Source organism: Elaeis guineensis, chromosome 4, assembly GCF_000442705.2.
Source record: "Elaeis guineensis isolate ETL-2024a chromosome 4, EG11, whole genome shotgun sequence".
Taxonomy (NCBI): domain Eukaryota; kingdom Viridiplantae; phylum Streptophyta; class Magnoliopsida; order Arecales; family Arecaceae; genus Elaeis; species Elaeis guineensis.
Genome location: NC_025996.2, coordinates 14,386,558 through 14,401,344, shown reverse-complemented (window position 1 = coordinate 14,401,344; position 14,787 = coordinate 14,386,558). Strand labels below are relative to the sequence as shown.

The 14,787-nt window shown below is 40.0% G+C and overlaps 1 protein-coding gene across 1 annotated transcript; it reads left to right on the top strand.

Moving 5' to 3' along the window:
• The first annotated feature begins 4,126 nt into the window (after nt 1-4,126).
• Nucleotides 4,127-5,292, top strand: LOC140857149 (PRA1 family protein F4-like). The gene has a single exon (XM_073255622.1). It carries the CDS (start codon nt 4,266-4,268, stop codon nt 4,848-4,850), a length of 585 nt encoding a protein of 194 aa, XP_073111723.1. The 5' UTR covers nt 4,127-4,265; the 3' UTR covers nt 4,851-5,292.
• The last annotated feature ends 9,495 nt before the right edge of the window (nt 5,293-14,787 follow it).

Below are 14,787 nucleotides of genomic sequence, written 5' to 3'. Positions count from 1 at the left end.
TGGTTCGGTCATAACTCCTCTTATGCAATGTTTCATACTCTTTCTATTCAAGTTGTTGAGGTCTTTTGGCAACTTGGACTGCATTGAGGGTACTTGGGAAGTATGTGGCAGTGGTGATGGTTCAGGAGGTAGGCCCCTCTTGGCAATGGAAGGCTGTTGTTAGGACTAGTTCCACTTAGTTGAGCTGGTGGTAAGGTGGGTTAGGCTTTTGTCCATTGACGGAAAGAGTGATTTTGGATGGCAACATTTTCGTTGCGCGGGGCATCCGTGATTTGTGCCCCAAGGCGTGAAAGATCAAGCAGTGAGCCGAATTATGGTACAGAATGGTGTGGATGAAATGACCCTACTCCGAGCCACGAGGGGCAACTTATTCAAGTAGTGCACTGCGCACGTTTGGTTGGGAAGTTGGACTTGTGGTCATAACAGGAATTGATTGATTGGAATTGAAATGAAATTGATTGGAATGAGAATTGAAATGGTTAGATCCTTCAATGATTGAAATTAAAGTAAAATTTAAATTTTGAGAGAAAGTAAGAATTATATTTTGAAAAATTAAAATATTTTTATTCTTTTTTAGAATAGGATTCAAATCAAATGGTTATAATAGAAGTTATTTTTATTTAAGAATCGAACTCTCTTTAGTCAAATATACTCTAAGACTGTGTTTGGTTGCAACTAAAATCAGAATGGATGAGAAGGAAAGTTGGAATGGCCATATTCTTTGACATATTGGTTTTGGGATGAAATCGAAATTGAAATGTGATTTAAACATTAGGAGGGAGTTGAGATTTAATTTTGAAAAATTGAGGTATTCTTATTATTTTTTAAAATTAGAATATGAACAGGATTCTGGTCACTTGTTTTCATTCGAGTCCAACATCCTCCAACTAAAATCTGTACGTGCATTTTAATCAAAGTATTGTTTGATCAGTTGATGAATTATGATCATCCCATGGCCTTGTTGTCCCATCAATTTGCAATCGAACCACTTAATCGGGAAAAAAAAAAGATTACATTGCAATCAAGTCACACAATATACGACCTATGCCAAAAACTCGATATGGAGTTCTGTTGCGGTTGAAATCCATCTTGGACCGGAGGTGCTGGAGTAACACGACGTCTAATGGATCGGCGGCAATCGAACTTGCAAGAAAAATTGCAACTGGAGGTCGCTCCAACGAAAATCCTTCGATGCTTAAATCGAATTTTTCGCAACAAATGGAAAAGAGCAAACATTTATGAGAGAGAGAGGAGGCATATCTTTTGGAGTCCCCTGTGTATCATTTTATAAGTGAGATTGGAGTTTTGAGAAAAAAAAAAGATCGTAAAGGATATTTTTATCCCTCATCATGTTCTTGAGCACCTGATCTGATTCTTTGATTTTCTGAATTGGTGAATGATATCACCTCATAGCCAGTGGGGACTATTTTTATTAATTGCATGAATTAGCAATCAGGGCCAGAGGAATGGCATGGCTTTGTTCATGGCCACCCTTATCATTAAATGGGATCATGAAGAGGCCTGTTACAATCATCATAACAAACTGCTATCTTTAATGGCCTGATGTGATAGTTATTTTGAAGATTTTGGATCGAGATCATTGGATGCTTCGATCGAACCAAGAATCGAGAGAGTAGGCCTCGGAAGTCGATCATGCTCCGTCAGATTGCGTAAATCGGCGTGAGCCTAATTAATCACATGTAGACAGCTGTTTGCAGAGAAATGACTTACTAGAGAACGTCATGATTCAATGAGACTATGTGGGAGTTAATTTTTTTCAAAATATTTTGATGTAGTCACTCGCGTGATATATGATTAGGAGTAAGAATCGATCAAAAATTTTTGAAAAAGACATCAGAGTTGGAGCCTCTCTTGACTTGATGCTCGATGCCCGAATGTCACCTCAGGGCCAACGACTAAGGACTCGATCGAGATAAAAATCAGCTGTTCGAACGCCGATCGGTGGCTGAAATGAAAATTGACGGCCAATGTTGGGATCGATAGAAAACTGAAGTCAGCGGCTGAAATGGGGATCGGTGCTGTAGCTTTCTTTGGGATCTCTTCTGTCTCTTATCTTCGGTATGGTTGAGGTACCACGACTCTCTGGTTTGAGCTGAGATCGGGCCAGGGAGTAATATGCCATTCCCGAAGACACGGGTCAAATCCCAATTTTTCTATCCACTGAATGCGTGGCACGGGTGTTTTTCCGGTGCTGGCAGAAGATAAACGCGTGCATGTGGAGCCTTCGGCGCCGATTGAAGTGTCATGCATCCAGAAACGTGAGGTCCAGGATCAGCTTCAACAGAGAAATTTTTTCGTGTTCGTTCCAGTTATAATTTTTATTTTAATAAAAAGCACGCTAGCCCCCGAGACAAAATAATATAGACTTTTCCGCTATTTATTGTGAATATATCATCGTCCAAATGATTTTTTTCTATGATAAAATGGAAGGATCTTACAAGGGAATAAAAAAAAGCAAAACAACAATCTGAAAGAAAGAAATCGCATCAATACGATCCTAGGCTCATCCGTTGGCAATTCGCAGCACTTCAAAAACGCCAAAACTATAGCGAATCAATGAATGGGATTGAACCTTCCAGTCTAATCCTAGCCAATACCCAAAAAAAGATACCCTCCCTACTCGCTACTCTCTACGCAGGGCACAAACAAAGCGCCCAATTTGTCTTTCCCTGGTGCCTATTTCCAAGTTCCAACCCACTCGACGCGTTCTAATCAACGCAAGGAAAAAAAAGCCTTAATCCCCATAAGACCCGGCCAGCTACGATCCCCAAAATTTTATTAACATTTTCAGTAATTTTTTTGTACCCCATGTGTGGTGTAATAGAAGTACACCATTTAATAATATTTAAATTTAAAATATATTTAAATAAGGCAAATATTTAATATTGTTCAATTTTTTTTTAATTTTCAATGATAAAAATATTTTTTCTCTTCAGATAAAGAAAGAACAATATTATTACTTTCTGATATCTTATATAATTTTTTATGAATATATATAATGTCTTAAATTATATGTATGACTTTTTATGTCTTTATGACATCTTGAACAATATATATGACATCTTGAACAATATATATAGCTTCCTAACGTCTTATATTACTTTTTATAAATATATATGACATCCTGAATAATATATATGATTTTTTATGAATATATATGACATCTTAAACAATATGTATAACATCTTAAACAACATGTATGGCATCTTAACACTTTATATGACTTTCAGTGAATATATATGATATCCTAAACAATATATATGACTTCTTAACTTCTTATATGACTTTTTGTGAATATATATGACATTCTGAATAATATATATGACTTTCTGATGTCTTATATGACCACCTATTGATCATATAAGGCATCAAAAAATCATATATATTATTGAGGATATTATACTCATATATTATTTAGGATGTCATATATATTGACAGAAAGTCATATAAGATTTTAAGAAGCCATATATGTTATTCAGGACGTCATATATATTCACAAGAAGTCATATATATTGTTCAAAATATCATATATATTTATTTAAAGTTATATAAGATATTAGAAAGCCATATATATTATTTAGAATATGATGTATATTCACAGAAAGCCATACATATTGTTGAGAATGTCATATATATTCATAAGAAGTAATATAAGATATCAAAAAATTATATATATTGTTCACGATGTCATCAATACACAAAAAATCATATATATAGTTTAGGATGCAATATATATTTATGAAAAATCATACAACACATCAGGAAGTAATAATATTGTTTCTTCTTTATTTTATAAAGAAAATAATATTTTTATTATTAAAAATTAAATAATATTAAATATATATTTCATCGTTAAATATATTATACACTTCGATATAATTAGACGGTTCTTTGTATCAATCTTATCGTATTATATACGGTGCACAAAAAAATACTCATTTTATATTAACAATAAAAGAAAACTAAAGCTCGTCAGCCGGCTCACCTGGCATTCAAAATAAAGTCCGCCCCCTGACCGCCAGAACGCATTCCCATTGGTTATTTTGTAGGGTCCACTCAAGTGACCAACCTCGTGTACTGCGAGACCATGGCGTACACCCCAAGAAGGAGGCGGCCCCCACTCCCTTCCAAAGTTCCAGCGTCCGCTCCGTTCCCGTTTCTTCTCCCCAAGAAGTCATCGGTAAACGGTCTCTTTTTTTCTTTTGCCCCCTTTCCATTTCCATTGCCAGGGGAGAAGGGAGGGCATGGCGAACTACGGCGCCATGCTGCGGCGGTCCGGCCTGGCCCACGCCACGGCGGCGGTGGCGGAGCGCGCCCGCTCCACCCGCAAAGCCCTCTCCCGCTTCGCCCGCCCCCAGGCCTTCGCCTGCCCCGCCGACGCCGAGGCCGCCGCCGTCCGCGCCGTCCGCAACATCGCCTACTTCCGCCTTCACTACGCCCTCGTCCTCTGGATCCTCCTCCTCTCCACTCTAGCCCCCTCCCGCCGCGCCTCCATGCTTTTCCTCATGGCCGCCTCCAAGGTCGCCCTCTTCTACGGCGTCCTCCTCCGGGCCGTCCCTAACTCCGTCCTCCTCCGCCGGATCCTCGACCGCCGGCTCGTCCTCGCCCTCTTCGTCATCGTCATCGTCGTCGAGCTCGCCCTCACCGACGCCATCCAGCACCTCCTCCTTGCCCTCGCCATCGGCGTCCCCCTCGTCCTGCTCCACGCCGTGTTCAGGGTCAGGGACGATCTCGTGGCCGGCGACGAGGCCGCGGCCGCGGTCGACGCGGCGCCGCTCTCGGAGAAGAAGGAGAAGGAGGATGCCGATCTCGAATCTGGATCCAAGTGATCGGCTCGGCGACACGGTTAAATTTTACATATAAAAATACGTTTTACTTCTTTTCAATATAAGTTTTGGATGGTTATTAATTTGGCCGGATGTTTGGTGATGACTAGTGGGGCTCTAATATATGAATTTTTTATGAGCTAATCATTTTTATCTTCAAATTATAGTCACTAATTAATCAACGTTGAGATGGCTTGGTGTACTTTGTTTTTGGTATTGTCCATTTGTTGGCAATGCTTATAAATGGTTGCCAACTCATAGCTTCAGATCAATTGCTTGATGCTTGTGCTGTGATACTGGACTTTGGTTTGTAAGCCAGTTGCAGTTGGATAATTTCGGCATTGTAGTTTATAATCGATAGTGTTTAGCTGGTTTGCTTGTAGTTTAGTTGATCAAAACTGTTAGGAGGGTTTTTGATGCTTCAGATGGAGGAGCTTTGTTTGAGCTTAGCAATGAATAAAGGGCAGGATGGTGGAGTTTATGTTAATCAACTATAACTGTGCTTAGACTGAGCGCCTTCTCCAACAACATAAAATTGATGTCTCTCCTAAATATTTTCAGAACTGCTTAAAGTTTGTTTGGATTTCATATTTAGCAGGCCCGACAACATCTCTTTCTTCCTCTCAAATTACGGAAAAAAATTAAGAATGCACTATCAGTTAAAAGGGACTAATTTTTGCCTTGCACGACTCAGTTAATAATTAACTATGCCTCTATCTCTACATTCTCAAGGGAAGGACATCATTTGCACAATTGAGCTTTCCAATTCTGTTGTGTATTGCATGCTAATGTATCAGGAGCAAAGCAGATTTTTTTGCAAATAATCCAGGACATTGTTTCTCTCTTTTTAGAGGACTACAGATCCAAGGTCATAAGTCTTTGAGTTGGTTTAAGGTTGATGGAATTCTTACAGTTACTCAGAGATCTTCACCTTCACAGTTGCCCGGTTTTTCTGATCAGAGAGGAAGAACCGTTCTGGTCATTGGGAGCTACGGTCCAGCCGATCTACATTGTGCAATATGTCATGATCTCCCCGTGATTTTGGGCTAAACTTTCCTAATAGTTATAAGCACTCCCCAACTACCAACCTGCATGCATGTTATTCTTGTGGTCGTGGTTTCACAAATTAGGTAAACTTTTACGCATTAAAAACCTGTGGTTAGGTTGTCGCAACTGGGATAATTTATTCACACTAATGCTTGGTGCCGGAAACGAAGGCTTTGAGGCAATTTTTTTCCACTTTCCGCAGGATTCATCATTGCTGCTGCTTTTTTAATCAATGACCTGGTCTAAGCCTAAATGCAAACGGGAGTCGGACAGGCTTTACCCAGTCTCGGTCAGATCCAAGAGCTATTGCTAGCCCTGACATGTGACCTACACCAGGTTTTCGTAGTCACATAAATGCCTACCCAAAAAAGCATGATGAATGCCGAATGCGGCAGAGGTGGAATTGTTGCCCCCCCCCTTTTTTTTTTTGGTACAGAATTGTTGCCTTCTCTAAAACAGCATAATAAACACAGAGGTGGATTGTTGCCTACTCCGTAGCATGGTTCATGATGCCTGTCTGATATTAGGAACATGCATAGATTCCATTCCAACTGCGGTAGAACTCCATTCCTCCACGAGACAATGCGGGTCCGTCTAATTGAATGTACCAGCAATATGCAGCATACTAGCGGTAGCATATATTCCTGCAATGCATAAAATATTTTTTAGATTACTAATTTAAACAGGATACGAACGTAAGTATGTAAAGATGGGGATATGATAAGATTAAAACTAATAAATGATGTGGCCCGTGGTGCAACTACTACGTTTAAAATGTAATTTTGCATATGTATATTTTTAATCTGGCATCAAACGCTGCGGGATTGTTCTACTAAGAAAAAAATAATTATATAAAAAAATTTAATTTTTTATATTTTTTAATTTTAATTTTAATTTTAATTTAATACAATTAAATCATTCAATTTTTAAATTAGTTCAATGTATATTTTAACTATAATTTTTATTGACTTAGTGTTACAAAATTGGAGCTATAAAATATCAAATAGAAGGTCATAGAGATGGATCGCATGATACCAACTTTGGCACGATCGATTAAAGAAAATTATAGACAGGATCTGAATTGAATCAATTTACGTAATTTGATTATTTTAAATAAAAATTTAATATAAAATTAAAATTCTTCAAAATAATTTAATTTTTTTTACATAATCAAGATAAAAAATAAAAATCCTGCGGCTCCATTAAATTGTCCACCTTCACCGTCTTCGTCAACTCCGTCGGTGGGGACTTTGATGGCGGCGAGGAGGCATACGAAGCAGGAGATGGTGGCGGAGTACGGCAACACTGCCGGGATCGCGGCGGCTGCCCGCTGGGCGGAGAGGACGGTGAGGCGGGCGGTTCACGGGAGGAGAGCCATCAGGAGAAACAGGAGAGCGGGCCGAGAGAAGCTCAGGCCTCGACGGTCCGCGTTATCTCTCACACCGCTATTAGATTTGTGATCGCACCGGATTAGAGTTTCCGCATAAATTTAATTTTATTTAGATACGTGGCAGGATGGAATCAACAACAAACGCAGAGCCCTAGCAAAAGCTGAACTTCTTCTTCTAGTGTGTGTGTATATATATATATATATAATAAAATATATAAGATTAGATTCGATTCCTGATTCTGCTAATGATTCTTTTACGTTGACGGGCATATGCGACAAAGCTACATAGAATAATATATGATCAATCGTGCTTACGGCAATACATTTGCAGGTGATAGAAGAAAGTGGAACATAGCTCATTCGTCTGCAGTAGCTAAAAAAATTGATACTGGTGCGGTTGTCCTTCCTGTAGCGAATTTTTCTCATTTCATTTCTGCTGTCAGTTCAAAGAGAACCAGATAAGCCACGGCTGCTATACATATAACATATTTCATGGAGATGAATTCACGTTGTAGGTCAAATTGGCTATATTTGAAGATTAACTATAGTTTGCAAGAAACTATTATGGTGATGAGATCAGCTCTGTTTTTCTTTCTTATAAGAGAAGTGTTTTCAAGCGCTTGTAAGATGTAACGAAGACCATGCACAATTATATACGGGAGGCGAGTAAGCTGATGAGCGCGCTTCATGCTTTTGATGTATAATGAAAGCAGATGCTGGAATTGCAAAAAACGAAGTACGAGTTTGAGGCAGGGAAACAAATTTCTAGAACTATCTTCATGGCACAGGCAAGAACGACAGGAAAATATCAACCACAAGGTTTCGGTGTTCTTTGGCCCTCCTACAACATAAAAACTAGGAGACGATGAAGGAGGTATTTTGGAAGGGAGAAAAAGCGAGTAGGATAACTCAGGCAATTACGGCACCTTGAACAAAAGCTCTGCGCCGGGTTGTTTCTAGGCACAAAAAAAAAAAAAAAAAAAAAAAGGTTCTTTTATTACAATGGTAGTTTGTAATGTCCTTACTCCTTGATGGATTGTATATCTACCACAAAAGTTACAAAAGATGCAAGCAAATGGTGGAGAAAAAGAAGCATCGAGACACCTTAGAAATTTTGAATATTATTGCAGCCAACTCTCTGTTGCTTGTCGCCGGTGAAAAGCACCTGCAAGATAAAAATCCTCACAGAACGGAATTATGTCCGACGGAGACCCTCCGATGCTTAAGTCAGAGAGGAGGTTGGTGAACAGCTAATGAGAATGTTAAGAGTGATAGAGTTTTGGTCCAGAATTGTGTTATCCATGCTGCTCGTTTATTTCTCTTTTTATAAATGATTCTAATGTAACCGTCGAGCACGTGATCTCGCTTTTTATGACGCTAGATTATCGAGCTACAATCGTAGAATTAGTGGATTGATTATTCCTATTAATGACCATAACATGTAGTCGATAACCATTTATAATGGTTAGGATATGTTGAGCAGATAGACCAACTATATGTCGGTAATACTAATACATCGGTAGAGGTAAGTCCATAGAAAATCCGAATGACCATCGACTGATAATCTGATATGTCGATGGTCTTCAGTTGGAGGTTGATCAAGTCGTTTGTTGTTGGTCGATAATAGCCGACTGTCGATCGGTCAACTGATTATGAGTTGGAGTAATATATTTATTCGATCGATGCAGAGTCAGAGTCGGGGGTCGGTTGATTTGTCCCAACAGTTGGCCAATGTAGAGTCAAAGTCGGAGGTCGATTGATTTATCCTAACAGTTGCCCCCTACTCGCAAGTCCAAGGTGATCCGACATGTATATTATCACGTGGTTTATCACGTTAAATGAACGGAGTCGTCACGTATTGCCTCAAGCCCCGACTTGACTGTTAGTCGAGAATTCTCCGACTGTTTTATCATTTCGATGACAGTAAAATCATTATTGGATTGTCATGTCGATAAGATAATTTGGTATCAGACATCAATATCGGACGTCGTTTCAGGAAGATAATTCGGCATCGGACGATACGATTCTGACTAGTAAATTTTGGCCACATATCCGAATATCATTGGATCAGAGCTGTTTACATAGATGACGGTGAGGTGGCACGATCAGGAGGAGGTGCGTCGAATCGTCCGACCAATGGTCGGTTCGGATGTTACCACTTGTCGTCATCTAATGAGGCTCCGATTTGACCGCTTCCATCCTGACCGTTGAGAAATTCTATATATATAGGATCGCTTTCGACCAAACTTTTACTTTGCATTTTGCCTTCATCTTCTGCTGCAGAAATTCTGCCGGAAGGTCGCCCCAGCACCAGAAGACTCCAGGGTTCCTTCTCCATCTTTTTATTTTTAGCTTTCAGGTTAAGTATTTTTGTCTTTCCTTCTTGGGTCCATCTTCTTTTTGGTTCTCTCTAGTTTTTCTTTTCCATGGCTAGGACTTCTTTTTCTCGGGATAGTCGGTTGGAGAATCTGACCGACGACTCTCCATCGGGTTCGGAAGTGGAGGTTTCTTCACTATCTGAACCCAATATTGAACGGCTTCGAGAGCAGTATCATATCTCGGAGCAGTATCAACTCTTTGCACCTGACGTCGATGGTCCGGTGAACTCCCCTCCAGATTAGGTGGCCTTCTATGTCGAAAATCTTCGGATGGATCTTCGATTTTCGATTTCGAAGTTCGTCCGAAATTTGCTTGACTATTATGGTCTTTGTCCCGCTTAGCTGGCATCAAACTCGGTCCGGCTAATAATTAGTTTTGCTTTATTTTGTCAGCTAATACCGATCAAGCCTCGTCCTTCTCTTTTCCACACCTTCTTTATTTTTCGTCCCCATCCAAAGGCCAAGGGTTAGTGGCTCTTCAATCCAAGAAAAGATCTTTTCTTCATTACTGATCTTCCATCATCTATTCATGGATGGAAGAACCTATTCTTTTTTGTTTCCTCTTCTCTTCCTTGTGACTTTCCTTCATGCTAGGATGATCCAAAAACAGACCCCAACGAGAACAGTCAGGTGGAGGTCGACGATCGAAAAGATTTTCATCAATTGAAGGACATGACGGTCCCCCCGTAGAGAGAGCTGATGACCAAACAAGCTCTTTACAATACCGGTCTTAGTTCGATCACCACCTTAGATATAGCATAGTCGATCACTTTTATTTTTCTTTTGTTTGTTTTTGAATTGTACTAACTTTTTTGTTCCAATTGCAGCTATGCAGCCGAGGGCGTGAGTATCGACCGTCGATAATCGTCAGCATGCTGCTAAGAAGAGGACAGCGGCATCCAAAGTTGGACCCTCCCGACCGTCGAAGAAAGGTCGGGCAACTATATCTGCACCGACGAGAGAACCTGACATACCATCAGCATCGGTTCTTGAGTCGATTTTGGTGCTGTCAGCCCCAACAGTGCTTTCTAAAGTGTCGTCCACCGAAGATGGAGCGGCAAGAGAAGACAAAATTGCCGCAGCACCATCGAAGGCTCCGTCAATAAAGGCTCGGACCGAAGCAGAAGTCGTGGCCGAGCCAGATCAATCAGCGGCTGCACTAGATGTTCCTCCAGCAAGACTCTCTCGAGCGTAGTCAAGCTCCAATTTCTTTACATTCTCAAGTGCGGAAATACCGATGGAAGACCGACGGAAGGTGCCGGTGACTTTGGCTGACGACGGATCATTGCCAGGGCACACTATTCACTTCGACATCAGACTTTCTGAGGATGAGTTGGCCTTGGCCAATCCAGAGTCGGTCTTGGCCAATCCAGAGTTAGCCAAATGGCTCATTCAAGTTGTCCTTCTTTCGACTGATCGGGAGAATAGGAAAAGCTGTACCGTCGTCGAGATGTTTTCCTCTTTTTATCCGATGATACTCGGGATAAGTTTTTCTTCAGATATTTTTTTTTCGACTGATCCGACTAATCTTCTGCTTTCAGTTGGCACATGACATGTTCAACTTGAAAGTCGGCTATCGAAAGATTGTAGACTTTCGTCGGACATAAATGGACAAAATGGCAGCCGTCAATGCTGAGAAGGCAGCTGCCTGTGAACAACTTCGAGCGACGATCGAGTGGGAGGTGAGGCTTCAAGAGGAAGTCTCGCATCTAATAGCCGACCTTCAATCTTCTGGAGCCGAACTTAGGTCGGCTCATCAAAATATCTTGTCTCTTGAGTCGAGGATCAAGAGCAAGAAGCATTCTATCCACCGACTTCGACGAGAACAGGATGGCTGTATTGAAGAACTCGAAGCCGAGCATGAAAAATATCGAGTCACCCTGAAAAGGTTGGCACTGGCCGATGATGAATCAGCTTCCGCAAAAGCTGACGTAGAGCTGACGAGAGTGCAAGTAGAGTCGGCAAGAGAGGCTTTAAACCATGCCATCGAGGACTTCAAGAATTCAGAAGAGTTCAAGGAAGAGATGCTCGAAGGTGAGTTCGCCTCTTACTGTGTCGGATATGAGGATGGCCGAGACCCAATCAGCAAGTTGTATCCAGATCTTGACTTAAGTAGCATCATCCCTTCCGTCTCAGAAGATGGAGCTGCTGAAGAAGCCGTACCGACCGAAGATGGAGCACCGATAGCACCAGAAGTTGTACAAGTCTCTGATGCTACATCGAAGCAAAGAGATGGAGATCGCGATTGATGATCGGTGCAATTTTTATTTTTTTTTGTATTCAAAAATTTTGTAATTGAACTTCGATCCAATTTTGTAACTTTCTTTTCAATGAATGAATGAAAAAAATTTTCAAGTACAGACACTTTCTTTGTATATCTGCAATGTTGTAGTATTATTTTTCAATTACCAAATATCGATCGACAAGTTGAACATCTGATAGTGATTATAGGATTCATTCATTAATCGAACATCCATTGACGTACTTAAGTATTAGGATAAGCGATAATAAACCGAATATCCTTCATCCGATCTTAGTTGGATTTAGTATATCAGGTTATTTGATAATCGATAGCAAGTTGAATATTCTTCGACCGACCGTAGTCGAGTCGGTATAGTTTCAATTCAATCTGGATCGTATTGGCATAGCATTCCACTTAGTTAAGACTAAATCGATATAATAGTCGTTCGACTAGGGTTGGCTTTTACAGTGAAAAATTAAAATATGTTCGATACCGAGATACAGTCGGTATTTTGGCTTTTATAGTGAAAATTGAAATATAGTCGATGCGTCGATTTTTATGGTGAAAAATTAAAATATAGTCGATAGAAATTGACCATCCATCTGTCCGGCTATTATCACTTTGTAATTTACTGAAACTTGTGATTCTGAAATTCATTCTGAAATTCAATATTTCATTCTGAATAATGTATACATGGATAACTTTATTGATAATACATTTTTAAGTTGTTAGCATTCCATGTTCGGGGGATGGTTACTTCCTCTAAAGTTTCTAGCCGATATGCGTCCAGTCTAAGTGTTTCGGTTATCTTGTAAGATCCTTTCCAGTTCGGAGATAACTTTTCTTGGTCAAGAAGTTTTGAGACTTCTGCTTTCTTTAGGATCAGATCTTCAGAACGGAAGATCTTCGGTTTAACTTTTGTATTATAATACTGGGCTACTCTTTGCTGATAGGCTGTCATTCGAACTTGAGCTTGCTGTCGGACTTCTGAAAGTAGATCTAAATTGGCTCTCCGATATTCTGAGCTGCTCGGTTCACTGTATTGCTCTACCTTTGCTAATGGTAATCCGATCTCAAGTGGAATCATCACTTCTGTTCCATAAGCTAGATTAAATAGCGATTCTTCCATCAGTATGCGAAGAGTCGTTCAGTATGTCCAAAAGATCGGATATAATTCTTCCATCCAGAAGCCTTTAGCTTCATTCAGTTTGATTTTGAGTCTATGCAAAATCGTTTGGTTGGTTACCTCCATCTCTCCGTTGGATTATGGATGGTCGATTGATGTAAGTTTGTGCGTAATATGAAATTTTATACAGAACTTTTTGAAATTCTGATTGTCAAATTACCGACCATTGTCAGTGATGATAGTGTGTGGTAAACCGAATCTGCATATAATTGATTTCTGAATGAAGTCCTTTATCTTGCTCTCAGTGATTTGTGCCAGAGGTTTAACTTTCACTCACTTTGTGAAGTAATCGATGACGACCATTATAAATTTTCTCTGATCAGATGTCGGAGGGAAAGGACCGAGTATGTCAATCCCCCATTGTGCGAAGGGTCATGGCACAACAATTGATGTCAACTGGCTTGCCGATTGGTGTTGTATATTTGCATATTTTTGATATGGTTCACACCTACGGTAATTCAACTCCTCTCTCTGCTTTTCATGTGCAGATCTTGATGAAGATCAAAGGAGAGTACTTACGATACCCACTATCTGGCGCGCCAATCTGTTGTGGCCAACTCCCTGTCGTCTGTCGCCGGTGAAGAGCACCTGTAAGATAAAAGTCCTCACAGACTGAAGTTGTGTCCGGCGGGAACCTTTCGATGCTTAAATCAGAGAGGAGGTTGGTGAACAGCTAATGAGAATGTTGAGAGTGACAGAGTTTTGACTCAGAATTGCTTAATCCGTGCTACTCGTTTACCTCCCCTTTTATAGATGATTCTAATGTAATCGTCGAGCACGTGGTCCAGCTTTTTATGATATTAGATTATCGGACCATAACCATGGAGTTAGTGGGTTGTTTATTCTCGTTAATAGCCATAACACGTAGTCGATAACCGTTCATAACGGTTAGGATATGTTAAGCAGATAGACCGATTATATGTCGGTAATACTGATATGTCAGTAGAGGTAAATCGGTAGAAGATCCGAATGACCATCGGCTGGTAACTCTGATATACCGATGATCTTCAGTCGGAGGTTGATCAAGTCATTTGTTGTTGGTCGATAATAGCCGACTGTCGATCGGTCAATCGATTATGAGTTAGAGTAATATATTCATTCGGTCGATATAGAGTCGGAGTCGGAGATCGGTTAATTTGCCTCAACAGTTGGTCGATATAGAGTCGGAGCTCGGTTGATTTGCCCCAATAAATATAATTTTGAATATAAACGTGTAGATAGATTTTTATGTGATGGGAATGGATACACGTAGAACAATGCCGGAAGTTGAGAATCAAAAAGATGGGGAGATGTGATTGGGAGAAGATATAAAATGTTGATTTGAATGCTAAGCACAACAATTAGAGACAGTGATTATAGTAATTTTCCATATGTTTGATCAGGGCATCCATCTCTGTCGGAATTTTTATTTCTTTATTTTTTTTATTTCTATTTTTTCTCTCTGCGTGCATGTGTATGTGTGTGTATAGAGGTCGTATTTGCTTTCAAAACTTTCTTCTAACATGTGATAGGTTTTTAGTTATTTTATCACTAATATCCGAGAACCTTGATATCTGCAATTCAAGCTCTCCACTGCAGGTGAGGGAGAGAAGAAGAAGAAAAAAAAAAAAAAAGGAAAAAAAAAACTTTGAGAAGTGGCACATCGTAAATTCATCACCGATGTGGTTCTCTACACACAATTAAAGATGATTAATAGT